Source organism: Pempheris klunzingeri, chromosome 16 (assembly GCF_042242105.1).
Source record: "Pempheris klunzingeri isolate RE-2024b chromosome 16, fPemKlu1.hap1, whole genome shotgun sequence".
NCBI lineage: Eukaryota > Metazoa > Chordata > Actinopteri > Acropomatiformes > Pempheridae > Pempheris > Pempheris klunzingeri.
The window spans coordinates 12,126,443-12,145,874 of record NC_092027.1 but is presented as its reverse complement, the minus strand read 5'-3'; the positions used below and the strand labels follow the sequence as shown (position 1 = coordinate 12,145,874).

Genomic DNA, 19,432 nt, shown 5'->3' with positions numbered 1-19,432 from the left:
TAATACTGTTAAAATACTGCATGCACCAAGTTCTTCTGTACTGCAGGTATGAATCATTGAAAATCTTGGGGTAAACAAGTGTCTCATCTTGATGCAGCTTTCACGCTTGGCCCTTGTCTAGGCAACATGGTGTGGGAGTGAATATATTCTTCCCTTTGCTCCATGTGAGCTGATCTGACGGCAGCAGCAGCAGTGTGCGTCTCATCAATTGAGCCTAAAATAACACTTGACTTTGACTGTGTGCTGCTTATTAGCCTGATTGTGTTTGCTGTGCATCACAAAAACGATCGTAGGTAAGATAGGAGGAGAATCGGCTCAGTGTTGGGGGTCTGGGTGCTGGCCAAATCATCCCACCTTGTCACTGACTCCTGTGCAGGACATACGTAGGTTGCATAAGCCCCGACTTTCTGCTGGCAGAGTAACCTCTTCAGCTAGCTGCTGAGACACTGAAAGCTTAATAGGTTTCACGTCTCTCTCATCGCCAGCCTAATAAGAATCAGGACGGGGCAGAGCTGTCCCAAAATACCTCAGCCACTAGTCAGAGGAGCAGCAAAGGACTCTCCCCATAATCTCCAAACTCATCTGCAGTCAGACTTCTGAAGTCTGTGTCTCATCATCACGTTTGTTCTATTTCAGGCGGAGCCGAGATTCTCAGCAGCACCCGCTGGATCTGTTTATACTGAGAATTTTCCACGCACACAGCAGCAAACATTACTGGTTGGTTAAATATGCTGAGATGAAGGGGAGCTGGACTGAGGGACCAAGAGAGATCAGGGGGGAGGGGTATAAATGCAGGAGGGGAAAAGAAAAAAAAATAAGAAGAAAGGTGGATAATAAGTTCCCTGGAGAGATAGGACATAACCTGAGGCAGGGCCACACCTCCTCCCCCCACACCCATCTCTCACATACTAATGGAATGCATGAAAGGTGCAAGGCTTTGAGACACCATGTACACCTTTCTACACACCTGAGAGCCCATTTGAATGGAGAATGTGCTTTAAAAAAATGCTTTAAAGGGTCTCTGTTGTTGTCCTCAGTACACAGAGCTGTGTTGGTTTTCAGGGTTGACATCTAATATGGAACTATTTCACACCAAAGCTCCTGGAGACCCAGAGTGATAGTAGTTTTTCCTTGTAGTTGGCTGCCTTCAACTTGCGTCCAAAATGTAAATCTATATTACAAATATTTGGACTGGAACTTTTTGATGTTGTCCACTAGCTGCCTATGCTTGTCAGGTAGATTAGGACTGAAACTGATGATTATTTTCATTAACTATTAATCATTCGGTCTTTAAAATGCCAGAATATAGTGGAAAACCTAAGGTGACATCTTCACATTGATTGTTTTGTTGGACGAGCAGTACAAAACCCAAAGGCATGCAACTTACTTTGATGAAAACAAGCAAATATTCACATCAGACCAGCAGGCAGCAGTGAAATTTAGGACATTTTGCATATATCTTTTAAAATGTGAGCTTAAAGGATTATCAAAATTCTTAACAATTAATTGTGTGTCATTCAACTTGGCCACTTATTCCCAATGTCTGATGTAGTACATGCTTACAGTATTATTTGTTGCCTTTTTAAATAGTTGAATTGCATTTTGTTATTCATGTTAAACACTAAAAGCTTTGGAACTTAAGACAAATTTCAGAGGAATATTCTGATCAACTCAACTGATCAGTTCTATCTCCTAATAAGTTAAACTCTGAGGTAAACAGAGGACAAACCTACAGGAAAGTGGACCTCATGCACCACAATTGAGTGGATCTACTTTATGCAGCATACACTCGAAAAGTATTGGAACAGTGAGGCCAATTCCTTTACTTTTGCATTAGACTGAAAACATTTGGGTTTGGCATCAAAAGATGAATATGAGACAAGAGATCAACATTTCAGCTTTTATTTCCAGGTATTTACATCTGGATCTGATACACAACTTAGAAGTTAGCACCTTTTGTTTGAACCCACCCATTTTTCATGTGAGTAAAAGTATTGGAACATGTGACTGACAGGTGTGTTTTGTTGCCCTGGTGTGTCCTGTTACACTGATTATTCAAACAATAAATAGCGCTGAATGTCTACGTGAACAAAAGTACAGAGGCCACACCAGAAGAAGCAAACCACTCATTAGCAAGAAGAATAGGAAGGCCAGGCTGGAATTTGCCAAAAAGTACAGAGACGAGCCTCAAAACTTCTGGGACAAGGTTTTATGGACTGATGAGACAAAGATGAACCTTTACCAAAGTGATGGAAAGGCTAAAGTTTGGAGAAAGAGAGGATCTGCTCATGATCCCAAACATACAAGCTCATCTGTAAAACACAGTGGAGGTCATGTCATGGCTTGGGCTTGCATGGCTTCTTCTGGGATGGGCTCATTCATCTTCATTGATGATGTAACACATGATGGCAGCAGCAAAATGAACTCAGAAGTCTACAGAAACATTTTGTCTGCCAATTTAAAGAAAGATGCAACCAAACTGATTGGGAAATCCTTCATGGTGCAGCAAGATAATGATTCAAAACGCACTGCCAAAACAACAAAGGAGTTCATCAGGGGCAAGAAGTGGGAGGTTTTAGACTGGCCAAGTCAATCTCCAGACTTCAACCCTATAGAGCATGCATTTTACCTGCTAAAGAGCAGACTGAAGGGAGAAACCCTCCAAAACAAACCACAACTGAAAGAGGCTGCGGTGAAAGCCTGGAAAAGCATCACAAAAGCAGAATGCAAAGGTTTGGTGATGTCAGTGGATCACAGGCTTGATGCAGTTATTGCAAGCAAAGGATTTGTAACTAAATATTAAGTCTTCTTCACTTTAATCTATTTGAAGTCTATCTGTTCCAATACTTTTGCTCACCTAAAAATTTGGTGTTCTGTTACAAATAATGCTATCTTCTAAGTTGTGTATCAGATCCAGATGTAAATACCTGGAAATAAAAGCTGAAATGTTGATCTCTTGTCTCGTATTCAACTTTTGATGCCAAACCCAAATGTTTTCAGTCTACAACAAAAATAAAGGAATTGACCTCACTGTTCCAATACTTTTGGAGGGGAATGTATATGCATGCAGGCTTTCGCTTCTTTTTTTCTACCAAACTACATTAAAACATGTTTCCATTGTGTTTAAAACCTCCCACAGGTGTATGGAGCCCACACTGAGCACCTGCTCCCCTCCTCACATTAATCTGTGCCTTTTGCTCCATGCCACAACACAAATAATGGGGCAGTTAGCAGCAATGTGAGTCATTGGCATTTGGCTTTTTGCCAGTTATTCACTGTAGCCTTGATGCTGGATATACAGCTTGGCTCTGGACTGGACCCAAGGTGCTCTGCGGTTTGAATGCATCACATGGTTCATTGTTTACTGTAGCTAACTGACCGCTGATGGAGCACAATCTCAAACAGAGGCCCCAAGCATCCCGCCCTGCTAACACACCCATCTGAATATAGCAACAACGTGAATCATGCTTGTAATGTAAATGCAAAATGCTGTTGCGAGGCTGTTAATAATTGATCACACAGCTTGCTTGGTCTTTTTTTTTTTTTTTTTTTTTTAATTCCCGGCAGCTATGCGGTGATCTTTGATGTATTATTAACAAACGCATCGGCCGTCTGTAAACAAATTCACCACATGGCTGGAAGCAGACAGCCACAACAATATGGCCTCTGTAAAAGGATGCTCCACTGCTTTGGCCTGTGACTGATGAGGAGGAAAATGCTTCATTGTTGACAGCCTGGTGAGATGAGCAGTCTTTCTGGTTTGGCTGCGCAGTTACTCAAACCAGACAAATGTTTGAGTATAAATCCAGACATATTTACCTGTGCTGCCTTCAAAGTGCAGTCTGACAGTCCCGTCTCTCCAGATCCTCACATCCCCGGGTCCCTCAATCCTTCTCGGACAGTCGACAGCCGAGGCACCGGCAGACTTAGAGCTTTTCCTCCGGTGTTTCTGCGCTAAAGTCCGGCAGCATTGATAGCACACCGCCCATGCCTGCTCCTCGTTTATCGGCTGGCTGTACAGAGTCAGGATTTCTTCCAGGGAGACCTCAACGGCTCCGTCGCCGCAGTCCATGTTCACGTCCCCGGCGTTCAAGTCGGCTGCCAAATCCCGGAGAATGGTCGGCGAAGTCAGCATCCCGTCGTCAGTCCCCGGTCGCTTGGCCATCCTCACATCATCATAGCGACATTCCTTATGTAGGAAAAAGGTGGAGAAAAACAAAGGGGAGTTGTGTGTCAATATTTCAGAGTCACTCGGCTTCACAGAGTCAGACGTTAACGTCTCTGTCAGCGGTTAAATCTCCACCAGCGGCTCAGCGGGCTGCCCGCACGATGCTCCGCGTGGTCCCAGTGCCCGCCAGATATCTGCCCACGGCCGGAACATGAGCTCCATGAGCTTCCGCCTGCAGCTGTGTGGACCAAACTCCATTTAAAAAAATATCCAATTATGAGCTATGGTTAGTGAATGTCCCTGGGGTTGAAAGGTACTTTGTAATTATGAAAAATTAATGGTTTAAATCGTCTATGGGAAGGAAAGCAGACATGTTACTTTACTTACATGAACATTTGCCATTACCTAGTGTAAGATATATAAATGTACAGTATGTATTGTATATAGGTTTTTCTTTCTCCTTAGTTCTTTATCTGTTTTTCTTACTTCTGGTTTTGTATCTTGCCACCTGGAGATCTATGAAATCTCATCTTATTTTACTAAAAGCGTACTTGCAAACTAAATTTCTCGGGACATTAATATAAAATGCTGTTATAGAAATATAGTGGGTTGTTTAAACATGATAATATAACAAGAGCCATTCTGCATAATAAGGAACAAATATTTTTTTACTTTATCTTTTAATACTTAAAGTATACTTTTACTTAAGTAAAGTTTTAAATGCACGAGAAATGCATGAGATTTACTTGTAGCCTCATATTTACTGTCACCTCTTTTTCACCCACTTATACTTCTTTCAGCATTGCCTATTATTAATATCAAGTTGTGCTTATCACTTTAGAAAGTGCACAGATTCCTTTACTTCTCATCTCACTACACACATTTTCTTGTGAACATCATTTTCCTTAATTATTTATCTTAATATTATCATATTGCATTGTCAGTCAGAGGTTATAGGCAAATGGCAGTGTTGTAGACAATCTAAAGAAAATTATTAAATAAGGACTAGAATTTTACCAAGACAATGTGTTTGATTTCATTGGACAAAAAATGGCATGTGTCAATCGATTATTCACACATATTTTTTGTAGGTATTTTTGGAATATATACAATGCATAAATACAATATTTAGATAAATATAAAATCAAATGTTTTTGTTTTTCTTGCTGAAGCATGACCATCATATTCATGCTGTTTATAGATTTTTTTTCATTGTAGTAATGACAGCAAAAAAATGAAATTACACTTCTAATCAACTCATTTGATTTTGGACGTGGCTAATGACTGTTTATCTGTTAAAATCAGGTGTACAGAAACACTATTATTATTACTGTAGGCTAAATGAATCTGCTATAGCTTTTTGACTGTGGCGAACGAGAAATGACAGCACATATCACTCCTTTCTGGGTTTCACAACTTAAGAAGCTGACAACAATTTTAATTCAAAGAAGAAAAATGTTGCAGATAAAATGTTTTTTCCTTCACAAAAGTTGGCCTGTACACATTTCACCATTATCATCTTAGTGAATCAGCAAAAACTCTTGACAAGCAGCAGTTATCGCAAGCAGAAAATGTTAGACTCTGAATTTAATAAGCATTGCTTTTAAATGACTCTCCAGCAATGCTGACCTGAACATCCTCTATTAAATCAATTTTGGTCCTAAAGAGGTTGCCAGAGTTTTCAATAGAAATCTTACTGAGGTCCAGCTGGTCAACATCGCCATCTGCTGGTCATAGCTCTCACTTTTCCAATGACCCACCATGAATCACCCCTGAATGTGCTTCTGGGTGCAGTTTTTCTGTTTTCATATGTACCTAATAGGTCAAATGTTTTATTTCAGACAGCTTGCTTTCGATAATGTTTGGGAGATGTTTTGTCACCAATGCTGATTCAATCTGATTAATTCATACACGCAGGATCAGTGTAAGCCAGACATCATAATAAAGTGTAACGTCATATAACATATACGTGGATGTAAGAGAACTGGAGAACACATAATACTGAATAAAGAAAGAACAAACTTGTCAGATCAAAATGACTTATAGGCACATGCGGGTGTGTTTTTTTCTTTATCTTGCAAAGGCTGGAAAAGACAGTCTTCAGCCTTCAAGCTTCAAAACCTCCAAACCTCCGTTTCTAAACAGCACTTCAGGGTCTTCAGAGTGAAAATCATTTACAGTGTTGACTGAGGTTAAACAGCATCATCATCACACTATTGTTTTTCATTCACAACAAAAGGAATACATTTGCACAAAGAATTGAAGCGAATTCTTTAGGAAGGCCCCACACAGAAATGTGTGCAGGCTGTTCTTGTTTTCTTAAAATTGGCTTAACACAGTGGCACATTCCCTGACCGGCACCATAAGCATGGGAGAAAAGCATGGTGGAGAGTGTGCACACTGTTTGGCACCCACTCTCTGCTTCACACATGCATTTGCAATGGCACAACAAAGATGCAGCATCCTGGGATCTTTGGATGGAGACATATGCAGGTGCTTATGTTGTAAATCAGTGCGATCAATGGCCAAGATCTTGAAAAGTCACAAGCAAACATCATCCACGTGCTTCCTGTAAATCATCATTCCTTGGTGAACTGTTCACAGCTCGGGCCATCTTCCTCCTCACAGACTCTTGGCTCGTCTTCATCTTTCATCACACACATTCCCAGGCTCAGCGTCTCCGCTGCTGTTGATGCTGACGGGCTGCCCATCCTTAGATGCCTCCTTTGATGCCCTCCTTTTGGACTCACGAGTGGTTTGCTGTGAAGACATGTAAGATTTTGAATGTCACGTCATTTAAATGTCACCACAGTGGCCGCAGAGCGAGTGGGCAAAGATGTCCAACTGAGACCTGAGTCACTGAGGCTCTGCCCGTAAGTGGAAGGTTAAACAAATAAAACAGTCTGCGTCTCTGAGACACTGAAAATGAAATGTCTTAGGTCAGGATGATCTTTTTGAATGTTAAATGAGTTTTGTTAAAAACAAAAAGCATTAGAGACTAAGTCCTCAATAACAGATGCCAAACTGAATTTAAAACATTCACAACAAAAGCATCCGTACATCTGTCTGTCTCTTTCTATCTGCTGGCCATTAAAGCAGTCAGTTAATCTATAAGATTAATAATTAATCTTATTTTCTATATCACTTGTTTATTTCTATAAAATGTAAGACAGCAGTGAAAACTACAATTTATAATTTCCTGGAGCCCAATTTCATTCATTCCTTGTTTTATCTGATCCTCAGCCCAAAACACAAACTCCTTCACTTTAGTTCATTAAATTGACTGAGAAGCGACAGACGCACACTCCTTTGGACTGAAGTTGCAAGTTATACGTTTGCTTCATGATCGATCAATCAGCTGTTTAGTTGTGCACTTAATCGTTTCATAAGTCAATTCAATGTTAGAAAAACAACGTCCATCACAAGCTCCAAGAGCCCAGAGTGACGTCTTTGACTTGGGCCTTTTGTTTGACTAATGATACAAAATCCAAACATATTCAGATTTCTGTCATATGTGACAAACAAAAGCAGCAAATTCTCACATTTCATTAAAATAGTTGCAAGTGAATTTTATATTAAGCGACTAATCAGTTCAACTCTTTGTTTCAGCTCTCCACCTCCATACCATATACAGAGTGACTTATTATCAGTCTATGTAATATCTATCCCAGCATTCTTTGCACTGCCAGGCTCTCTTGCACTACTTGTGCCCCGAATCTGTATGTGACACAAGGTGACAGTGACGTCTATGTGGTGGTCTATCTGTCAATAACACTGTGGCTTGTATTTGTTTGTGTATATGTTTCTCACATTTAGAAAGTCTCATATATCTGCAAACTTATTTCATCAGTTCACTGGACATAAATCTGCCGTCTGTCCTTCCTTCCCCATAGCCATCATGTTCTCTGCTCCTGTCACTTGTCCACAAAGGCAAGATAAACTGAGATAAATTGTCTCTTGCTTTGAAATTTTTTATGCTGCCATCTTGGCCAGATCTGTCGTAGAATAGAGGCATACCTGCTAAAATGAAGGTTTCATAAAATAAAAAACATTCACTGCACTTGGTATAAATATATCAACAGCTACTGACTACTAGAGTCCTTATGGAGTTGACTCTGATTCTGGAGGGGGGCTTCATGTGAGAATAATTTAAGAGGACAGGTACAGCACGTCATGTTGCTGAGACAGAGGCTGTGGTGTTCCTGTTTAGCCGTCAGTCATGCTGATACCTGCTACCAGAGACACCTACATCACTGAAGGAGCGCCTGAGTCTCCTCTGGTGGTTGGAGCCGGTGGATGTGAGGGCCTGCTTCCCACACTGGGTACCAGTGTTCACCATCCTCTTCTCCCTCAGACTGGCCTCCAGAGCTTTACCTTTGGACGAGAGTTGATGGCTTTGGTTATCACTTGAGACACAACCACATTCTGGTCCTCCAACATTAAGATGATAGCAGAGGTGGTGCAAAGCTGCTGTCAGGGAGTTGACAGCTGGTAGTTGTGTTTTGAGCGGTTCCCCTAGCTTTTTTGTGAGCGCTACTTCTATCATTTTTGTGCGTAAAAGAGCGTGCGTTTTGAATGTATGGTGGCCTGTGGTGCATGCAGAGAGGGATTTTGAATTTTCTGGTAATGAAAAAAAGACGGCAGAGGCTCTTACTGTTTGCTACTGGCAGAGGGGTCTCTATGTCCGTGTTGGTGAGCCACGTCGATTCCGTCTCTCTGGTCCAGCTCTCATGGTACCTCGGCTCGATGATCGCGTCCGCCCGACTCCCTCCACAACCCATCGGGAAAATCATCCACGGCAGGTGCAGCTGACACGGGCTGAGCACGGCTCGGTTTGTCTCACGGCTGCTGCATCCTCCCCGGATCTCTACTGCAGCTCCATCCGTGTTTCCGTTTCCATCATCATGCTGCTGCTGCTGCTGGTCGGCGCTGCTCTCCACAGACAGCAGCTGACCAGCGTTAACACACACCTGCGTCATCCACAGAGGGGAGGAGGGGAGCAGAGGCTGCACCCAGACTGACCGCTGATAGGCTCATAGTGTCACCATCATCACCACCACCACCATCATCATCATCATCATCATCATCATCATCATCATCATCATCATGCAAATATGCACAAATACCAATCAAAGTCTTGGCAACACTGGTTAGTATTTATAGTAGCATGAAAGCACTTATACAATAATGCATTGTTAATAAATTGATCACATGACTTGTTTTATTTTATTACAACTGGGTTTTAATATCATTGATCATTATCTGTTTACACAGCAGCCTCCATCTATGGGTGACCACAAGTTTTTATGTGCTGATAAATACATTAACAAACACTCATATTTGCTTACAACTATGTTATAGTGTCCTATAAAGCATTTATTGAAATTATATACTGTTCACAAATTTATATATTATTTATTTAGAATAAAATAATTTAAAAGATTCGAAAAGTCAGTAGTTTAATAATTCATTTATTATTTTTTTAATAGCGACTACTGGTTTTATCAAGTTTATTCATGCTTTCAGATCATAACAACAAAACACAGATTTGTCAAGTTGTGAAAAATCCCTTGTAAGGTATTTATGCATCTGTTTAGAAAGAATGCAGTTATAAATGTCAATAGATACGAAGGATCATGATTTTTTCCCCCCCTGTCTAATCAGCCACCATATCTGCTGTTACAGAGTATTAATAGCATAAATCATCAAAATTATATACCAAATATAGGTGTAACTTTAAATAGAACACATCCATTTATATTGTGCTTTACAAAAGAACAAAATAAGACATAAAATGTTAAAAGATTTTGTAAAAAGGGGTTTTGCATGAATCCATCAAATGTGCAGGAGTGACTATTAATAAGCTGTTAATTCATTGATTTTTTCCCCTGAAGTGGTTAATTTACAGCCCACTGGAGCAGTCTTCCTGATTAATCAAAGAGCCAAAGAAGAACAAAGCAACTGTGGAGGAGGAAAAACACCAGCCAGAGAGGTTTTTCATGACTTAGTGATCCCAGAGTTGTTATTATTAATAGCCCAAGAGTGATTCATTAAAAAACATATTTATTAACCACTAATAAAGCCAGTAGTTACAACTTATAAACTCTTAATAAAGGGAACTCTAATTAGAAAACCCTTATTAACAACTTCCCTCTTCACTCTCAGGCTGTGAACTTATACAGGCTTTTATCATGTGTCCCAAACATTAGTCTTGTCTGGATGAAAAAATGGCAAAAATCTGGTTGTGTAAAGAAGCAGCTTGAAAACATCCCCTTCACCAAGTTCACATTGCCTGTCAACCTAAATCTAGATCTCAAATGATAAAATTGATTAAAGTGACATAATAGATTTTTTTATTCTTTTAATTAATCTACGCCTAAAATTGGACTAATAGTGAATTTTATGTAGGTGTTTATTCAGCCTGATGAGGTTTATAGACTTAATTCCACAGTGAAAAGGCACAATGAGCCAAAGTCAAGTGAATTTCACATAGAATATTTATTTTTCACATTTATTTTAAATATGTGGATCATTTTTCAGTTGTACTGACAATACAGTATTTGCACATAGGCCTATCATAATTTTTCTCAAACTGCCTGATATACAGAAATCATAGGAGCATACAATTAGCAAACATATTGCTTTATACTGTAAAATGACCTGTCTCAGCTGGAGTTGGGGAAACGATGGTCAACATCTACTTGTAAACAGACATTTCTTACACAGAGCTTAAAACACATCACTTTCAAAATTTGAGCAAACAAAAACAAACACACTGATTTTAGAGGCTTTAAATAAATACTATATTTAACATACATTAATTCTTTCCCCATTTTCCCCACATATGTATCCTTTTTTTTGTTGCTATAGGTAAAATAGGGTGACAGGGGAAAAAATAACAATAAAAATGCAGCATTATACATGTGCCTTGATGCCATGAGGGAATGTCACCCATTCTGGTGGGAAACTGGGAAGCAATTCAATTTTACAGCGTGGTTTGAAGAGGAAGTGACAGCAAAGGAGAGGGCCCATATTTGTCAAGTATATTAGAACAGACTTTCAACAACTTGTTGGACACGGACCCAGGAATGTACCAGGAACATGAGCGAGAAAAAAAAGGTGGAAAACAGGAAAAACGGGATAGCAGTGGGGAAAAAATTAAAGTTGGGGGAAGTGACACATCTGCACAGAGAGGGAGATGATGATGATGATGATGGCGACGTGTCTAGACTTTGAAGTCCAACAGGTTGCAGTCGATCTTGTAGTAAACGTAGGGGTAGTACTCCTGCTGGCTCAGGTTCAGCCCTGGAATGTCCATAGAGGCCTGCAGATACAGGAAAACAAAAGATTTACATACACATCTAATGCTTGTTAGTGTCCATGTTTCAGTATCTTTCTTTTAATACAGTAAGTTCCCATCATGGCAACCAATTGCAACTTGTCCCATCTTCTGGACCAAAGGTAGTGCAGAGTTCCTCCAGCATAATGAATGACCCACAATTTCTGGGCTTCTGAAGGAAACCCAAAACATGAAATGATAAGTTGCACTGGTGGAAAAAAAAAATATTCAAAACTATCTTATTTTTATGTCACATTTGGTTTGAAGCCAGGTGACGTCAGCCAGTTGCACATTAGTTAAAAAGGACTAAAAGGTGATTTAGTCCTGAAAAGTGGAAGATCAGGCGAGGCAAGGACCCGGATATTATGCATTTTAAAGAGCCGGACTTCCTCCAGTAATTTTACTTGTCGCTTTAAAGGGTCAAAGAGTGTGTGAAGGAGACTCACATCAATGATGGCAGCGCTGCTGTCCAGGTGTTTGTAAAGGTCGTACAGCACCTCCCTCAGCTTCTTCATGTTCTTCTTGTTGGGCTGCAGCAGCATGGCCTGGAAGTTCACTGGCAGCCCATACCTATGAAACACAACAGGTCTGTCAGGCCATCTTCATGGCATGGACATGTATGGAAAGAGCAGCAGGCCGATGAACTCGCTGCTGGGTCTTGACTTGCTTACCGTAATACTGACTCCACAAACACACGCAGGGCTTTAATGTGAATCCACGCGATGAAGGCTTCGCTGAAGTTCACTTTGAGCCATCGCACCAAAGGCCCCTGGGTGATAAAGCATTTAAATATGTTTTCATAAAGATATCATACCTGTCAACTTGCTGCAGCATTTCCATTTTGGATGGGTTTTGGTTACATTTTCCTTTTAAGATCATTATTTAAGACAATCTGCATGGCCGTGTATACTCAGATCAAACATTAAATAAGAAATGAACATCTGTGGCCAAATCTTGGCGTAAAAACAAAAATGCAGTGAGCTCTATTAACTTTTTCCTCCCCTATTTAGTCAGTAGAACCGTTTGTAAAGAAAACCGCAGTCGTACAAACTGTTTCTTCTTGTCAGTGGACAAACGTGTCATCTCCTCTTTGTCTGCCTTCATCTCCTCCTCATTGTACTGGAAATCACGCACTGTAAACCTGGGTCAGGACACAGAGCAGAGAGCTGTCAGCAAACACTCAGACATTCAGGACCACACACACACACACACACACACAATCAAGTGCACTCCTGAAAATGGGCTACATACATACACACAGACACATACACATAAGCACACACACAACTAGATCGTGCTAATTGGAGAGACTGTCGAGTGCAGAGAAAATTGCATTTATTATAGAGCTGCTGTCTTTTTTTAGAGCATAACAAGCCAGTTCCTGCATTAACAAATAGGCGGCCTACTTCAACCAAGAGGTGTCATTTCTACTATTTATCAGAGGTGGATTTCCCTAAGGATAAATAACCTTCATTCATTGAAAACAGAGGAAATAAACATCATCTGCAATTCAAAACAAAGCCCAAAACAGAAACACAGCTCAAGTGGAACTCGTGAAAATCTCACTTTTATAATAGAACGGAAATGGAATAATTTACTTGTTTTCCCGGGCCTTGTGCTTGAAGTCATCCATAGCCTTCCTGAAGAGGGTGACACTGAACAGACCGCTGTCATTGTCTTCAAACAGCAGCCTGGAGGAGTGGACAGCACACACAGCTTGTTTGACACATTTGACATTTTAATTTAACTTTAATTAATACTTATGTACATTTACTTAAGTAAAATTGTGAATAGAGGACTTTTACTTTGTAGTATTTCTACACTATGGGAGTCCCATTTTTGCTTGAGTAAAAAGTTGGAATATTTCCGTCTTTACTGAAAAGAGGGTTGTTACATCCCTCCAACAAAGGGTGGGCAGTATAGATAAAATCTTTTTTCACATATACAGAACTTCATATTGCAATATTTATACATGTATATTGTGATATAGAAAATCTGAAATGTCAATTTAGGAAAGTCTGATGCTGGTTTATTCAGTGAAGTATAAACAGTGCAACTGTCAATAATTAATTCTTCTTGGATTGAGTATCTAATACAGCAACAGGTACGAGATCCCTCACTGGCTTCCCACCCACAAACACTTCATTGAAATAAACACAAACCAGCCACATTATTTATAGATATTATACAGAATAAGCCTTAAATCTGCATTGCCAAAGCCCTTTATCTGTCCTGGGTTTTGAATGTAGCCATTGACAACAAATAAGATGGTGAAAGTTAAGGCAACCTTCCCCTGACCTAGCTGCTCTAACACTGAATGTTTCCCCATTTCCTGGTCACATCAGCAGATAGGGCTCCATATCTGTTCTGGGTGTACAGGTTGCTAAGTAACCACGACACACTGAGCCACGTGCGTCCAAAAGCCCGAACATTACGCCTCAAATCATCTGGCCTCGTTGTCAAAAGGTCAATTGCTTTCTGTAGGTCAACCACATAATGTTTCCTATTCTAATGTGAGTCTGTTGGGGTTTACAGGTCAACCATGAAATGTTTCCAATTTTAATCGGAGTCAAGGAAGAGGCTAAACTAACCTTAGAGGACACGAGGGTGACAGAGCGAGAAGCAAAGGTAAATTGTCTGAGACGTTGTTCAAGAAAATAGGACACAGAAACAGACACAAACTACCTTCTGTGCTGGAAAAGTAACCACAGACACTGGGCCGCACCGACAGAGTGCAACTGTTTTATATTTTTTTTTGACCATTCATAAATTTGGCAAAAGAAACAAACAGGATCATCTAGTTATCCTTACTTAGTGGAGCGCGGCACAACCATTTCTGCCAGGGTTTCATACGTCTTCTGCCAGTCGACATAGCTCACCCTGGTAAATGAGATCACAGCAAAGCATTGTACCTCTAATCAAGTACTCTCATTGAGATTAAGAACCAAGCACCAAGCAGCATCCACAAAAACAAAATCAGCAAAACAGAGCAACACCAATAAACAAAAGAAACAGTCACATGAATCATAGAAAACATCAGATAATACAGTTTTAAATTCTCCAGCAGGGATGTAGTCTGAAAGATGGTGCCTGAAACCAGTTCTGCCAGCATTAGTGTTCAGATGTAGATTAGATGTGTACTCCAGTTATTAGATTTAAATTAGAGAAGAGATGTGAGGTAGTTTGGAAGCTTTAAAAATGTTCTATAACAAAATGAATTAATAACATTTCTACAAAATCAGTTTATAGACTGTGGTAAAGAGGGAATCTGTATCGTATCTGGATACAATGACATGATAACTGAGACTTCCCAGCTCAGTGGATATTAGATTTGTAGATACTGAGGCAGGTGTACTTACTTTGGGACAACCGCCAGCATGGTAATCAGGTACTCTGAGTCCAGTACAAAGTCCTCTTTCTTCACTATGTCAGCCAAACTCCTGGTCAACAAGCTCCCCCTAAAGGACGACGCATGCAGATCAGATTGATACACAGAACTGTGACATTATCCAAACCAAAGACAAAATACCGGCAAATACAGTATATCAAATAAAAGACACCATATAGTATGTTAATATCATTATTATACTACTCACGCATTCTTCCTCTCCAGGTTCTGCAGGTTTCCCTTCAGGTTGTTGTAGGCTGAAGCTCTGGCCTTCAGGTCGTTGTCGATCTGAGTTGCTTGCTGGAGAGGATAGGATGAATACTATAAAATACTTCCTTCCAGCACCAAATATACAGCATATAATAATCCTTGTTAGATTCAAGACAGAACATCAGAATAAAGGTCTTGAATCTTGAATCCATAGACTGTTTAGAAGAAGTGGACGTTGCCACCATGACTATGCCATTGTTTTGTGATTGGTCATTTTGACACCTTAAGTTGGGCATTTTCAAAGTTGCTATCTTGATTCAACAGCTGTTGCTATCTTGATTTTGGAGCCAGAGGTGATGAATGAGTTTTTTTCCCCACTTCTGATTGGTTAGGCTAATGCATGACCCAACTCTGACTGGTTCGTCACAATGTAGCCCCGCCCTGAAGCATACCTTGCTTTACGGTCTATTTTAATCTCTCATAATTCTCAAAAATCTTAATTTCTCATTGACTTCAACACAGCCATACTTCTTTTTGGAGTCAGTGAGGTCGCCCCCTGCTGGCCTTGAGAAGGAATACAGGCTTGAAGCAATTCCACATTGGCTTCACTTTTCAGACCCAGAAAACTTCTTTTACACAGCCTATGGTTGGTAACGGGAGCGGGAAAAATCAAACTGTGCTCATATGTGCTTACATGTGATTGTTTCTGATGCCATTTGTCTTACTGGCTATGTTCGCTGTCTGTTGCTGTTTATTCTGGTGTATTAAGGCCTTTCGTGCAAAAGTGATCTTAATGCCTATGATATTGCCTGATTAAAATACACTTTACATATACAAAAGCACAACTGTTGGGACAGCTTTTCCCTCAAACCTTGGAGATGATCTCAGAGATGTTCTTCAGCGACTGTTTGATCGGATACTTCGCCATGTCCCACTGAAATCTGGTGATATAGGTGACCAGGTCAACTGTAGAGAGAGAGAAAAACATTCAAGTTATCAGCATTAATTATCTTGTCAATAGCCTTTATGCTGTAGAATGATTGTATATGTGGATGTACAGTAACCCATCACGCCTTTCTTTGAAGTCTTATCAGCAACATCTACCACCTCCTTCACCTCATGTGTGTTAACTACTGAAGACATCAGTCTGATAATTGTACTAACTGTAATTACCTCCATTGGCAAGTAGGTTCTCCTGGACTTTGTCTCTGCTGTCCTCCAGAACATCGGCCATATACTGAGCGACCTTCTTCACCACACTGAGACACAACACGGGGTGAGGAGAGGGGTTAGCGACCAACACATTGGGTCAGAAACGACATTTTACAAACCCTTTCAACTGAGAACATAACATGCAGAAGTAGATCCTGCACAGTTTACCTTTCCACAAAAGTGTCAAGTTTAGCCAGTTCGTCCGACAGACCCACTAAGACATCTAGTGTTCCGACCTGTTAGAGACAAAAAAAATGCAGAAATATTAACGTCCACGACCGTATGTGGGTGGATTCCCTGTAGTGGGAACACAGGTGACTGTAGCGTTTAACCTTCAGATCCGGGATGTTGAATTTGCTGTTGTTGGAGAGGTTGTTGGTGCGTGTGGTGGCCACCATCAGCTTGTCCCACGTCTGCTGGCATGTCTTCTCCCCCGGAGCAGAGATCATCCAGAATTCAGTCATGGCTGCTGGTCAGAGGTTTGTCCACCGGGCCTTGGATGTGAGGAAGTCACTGAAGGTAAAGCAACAGAAAGAGTATTAATAAAGCAACAAAAAACAAAAGCATCACCTGGACAACTCAAAATGATGGGAAACTGACCAAAGACAAATTTAACAAGGTCCAACTTTGCATTTTGAGATAAACTGTGGCTCCTGTAAATGAAAGCGAAATGTAGCATTTCACACATGTAGGCTGCACATCTTCAGACATAAAAGCAGCTGTATGTGGTCCTAAATCTACCTAAGTGTTCTGTTCTAGCGCAGTTTTGAGGTACTTGTAGTTTACTAAAGTATTTCCATTTTATGCAACCAAATACTTCAACTCTTTTTAAATCTAAACACATGATCAGCCCCACTGTATCAGCACTGTGTAACAACTGTAAGAATCATCCTGTCACCCTTACATGCTAATTCTGAGCATGTCTCTGGACTTCTGCATTTGATCTTTATTCAAAAGCATTCGTCAGCACAACCCCCTTGTGGTCACTATGTGGTCTTCAAGTGACACTGCTCTGGACTCGAGCAGCGACTTAAATACAGTATATGTGGGTGCTGTATTGGCAAAAAAAAAAAAAGTATTTTTCCATCATGGAAGTCTGATGCTGTTGAGAGATCTGGGAGAGACGCTTCATTTGAAGAAGCTTAAATTCAATATTTTAGGAAGGAGAACAGTGTTTGAGGACCAGAATTGAGAAATATAAGGGGTCTGAGGGGGGGTGAAGGATCGACAATATTAATCCTCTACCAGTGGTTGTTTGTTCTTTGCTGATTATTTGTTTAATAGTTTTAAACACACTTTTTTTTCCTCTTGTTTTGCCTTCATGATTTTGCTCACTTGTTTTCTACCATGAGACTTGCTTTTTATCTATCTTGGCTATTGATGTGTATAAAATCTGCCAAATAATAACAATTGTATGTTCTTTTATGCCACTATAATGTGGTTATTGGAAAAAATATGGAAACATAAGATTGCTTCTATGTACCATTGTGGACTGTATCTAATAATAATTTAATGTTATGTTAGTTTAAATGGCCTCCTCCAATCTGTACATAAAAATGCTGCTTACATGCCAATGCTTCAGTAATATGACACATATGATTATAAAACCCTGCAGAATGAGTACTTCTACTTTTGATATGTAAGGTTTTTTTTTGCTGATAATACCAAGGTTCCTTTACTTAAGTAATATCTTAATGTGTGGCCTAACTTGTACTTGTGTTTTCCCTTTTGCAGAAGCACGAGTACTTTTCCACCACTGAATAAAAGACATAGGTCAAAATACATGAATCAGAGTCTTATTGTGAGGCTGTTTCTTCCTCATTTGAGTTCAATTCTGAGTTTGAATCATGAACTTCCTCACATTGTTGCACATGGTAGCAGTATGGACACTGCACACACACACACACACACACACACTGGTTGATTGCATCAGTAAAACACAGTAGGGACAGACAGGTCATATGATCAGTTTCTGTTCTACAGAGGACATGATAAACACTGATCCTCCACTATAATTAAACGCCAAGAACAACATGCGACTAATTACTGCCGCTCTTTGGGTTTGACTTGTGGATTATTCTTTAACATTAAGTCACTGACAGACAGCTGAATAAGCCTGGTCCAGACATGGTTAAATTCAGTGTTAGCTTGCTGCTGACACTCGCCTGTTTGCACTGCGGTCTCACGCTGTCACGACGTCAATAATCGGTGTTTTTTATTACTTACCGAAGTGTTTAATGCCCTCAGTGTTTGGTCCACACGATGTAGTTCAGTTAAATAGTGGCAGCTTTCCATACATGGCGCAGATAATGGCAGGTTTTCGACTCAATGGTCCTTCAGCAGAGCATCTCACTCACAGTCAGCTGATCAGGGCAGTAGTTGTGCGCCTGCGCAAACGCTGCTGCGCACTCTGCTGCCTTCACGTGACCGATAAATCCTCGTGAGGCTCGGTGTCTGAATATAAAAATAAGAAACAGCAGCTGTTGAGCGTTTAAAGCAATGTTTTTAGTTAACAATATATATAATACAGTTTCAGTAGCATTATTTTTTTAATAACATAGTAATTCCAATATTTCCGACAGTCCTTAAAGGCACCATGGTGTTTGTTTTGGCAGTAGCTCTCATTATTGACCTCCTCTGGTAAGATCTGACTACTACATTACCCAACAGATCTGCCTACAGGTGGCAGTCAATGTCTTAAAATCAACAATTTCATAGAATGGACTGATTCAGATCTTAGACTTAAGTTTAATAACTTATACATTCTTATATTGAGTCTGTGATTCAGTTTGTTATCCTGATGTGAAATGAAAAGTTGCAAATCAGTCACACGTTTCCATCGTGTCAGTTCTCTCAGAGTCTTTCAGCAGTGATAAAAACAGACAAATAAACAAAAGATGATCTTGTATTTCCATCTGGTCTGTCATCCTCAGTGACTAAGAGTGAAACTCTCACTGAAGCCATGATGTGAAGAAAACCAAAAACAAACAAATAAAACACTTCAGAATGCTAAGATAGATAGATAGATAGATAGATAGATAGATAGATAGATAGATAGATAGATAGATAGATAGATAGATAGATAGATAGATAGATAGAAATACTTTATTGATCC

General features: G+C 40.1%; 3 protein-coding genes across 4 annotated transcripts in view; all 3 read right to left on the bottom strand.

Annotated features, from left to right (window-relative positions):
- Positions 1–4,251, bottom strand: part of spire1a (spire-type actin nucleation factor 1a) — a 29,421-nt gene extending 25,170 nt beyond the window's left edge. For both annotated transcript variants that reach the window (XM_070846815.1, XM_070846816.1), the window contains exon 1: positions 3,820–4,251. In XM_070846815.1, coding sequence (XP_070702916.1) covers positions 3,820–4,165 — 346 coding nt within the window. In that variant the 5' untranslated portion in view covers positions 4,166–4,251. The remainder of the gene's footprint in view (positions 1–3,819) is intronic.
- Positions 4,252–6,699: 2,448 nt separating this feature from the next.
- LOC139216054 (brain and acute leukemia cytoplasmic protein) lies at positions 6,700–9,061 on the bottom strand. Its single transcript, XM_070847112.1, has 3 exons — positions 8,823–9,061; positions 8,418–8,542; positions 6,700–6,928 (listed from the first exon to the last, which is right to left on the bottom strand). Exons 1-3 carry the CDS (start codon positions 8,959–8,961, stop codon positions 6,812–6,814), a joined length of 381 nt encoding a protein of 126 aa, XP_070703213.1. The 5' UTR covers positions 8,962–9,061; the 3' UTR covers positions 6,700–6,811.
- A 1,590-nt stretch (positions 9,062–10,651) lies between these two features.
- On the bottom strand, positions 10,652–18,677 carry atp6v1c1b (ATPase H+ transporting V1 subunit C1b). Its single transcript, XM_070846256.1, has 13 exons — positions 18,544–18,677; positions 16,650–16,830; positions 16,486–16,553; positions 16,279–16,364; positions 15,977–16,071; positions 15,104–15,195; positions 14,867–14,965; positions 14,319–14,387; positions 13,106–13,198; positions 12,555–12,648; positions 12,179–12,276; positions 11,954–12,077; positions 10,652–11,492 (listed from the first exon to the last, which is right to left on the bottom strand). Exons 2-13 carry the CDS (start codon positions 16,779–16,781, stop codon positions 11,394–11,396), a joined length of 1,149 nt encoding a protein of 382 aa, XP_070702357.1. The 5' UTR covers positions 16,782–16,830; positions 18,544–18,677; the 3' UTR covers positions 10,652–11,393.
- Positions 18,678–19,432: the final 755 nt, after the last annotated feature.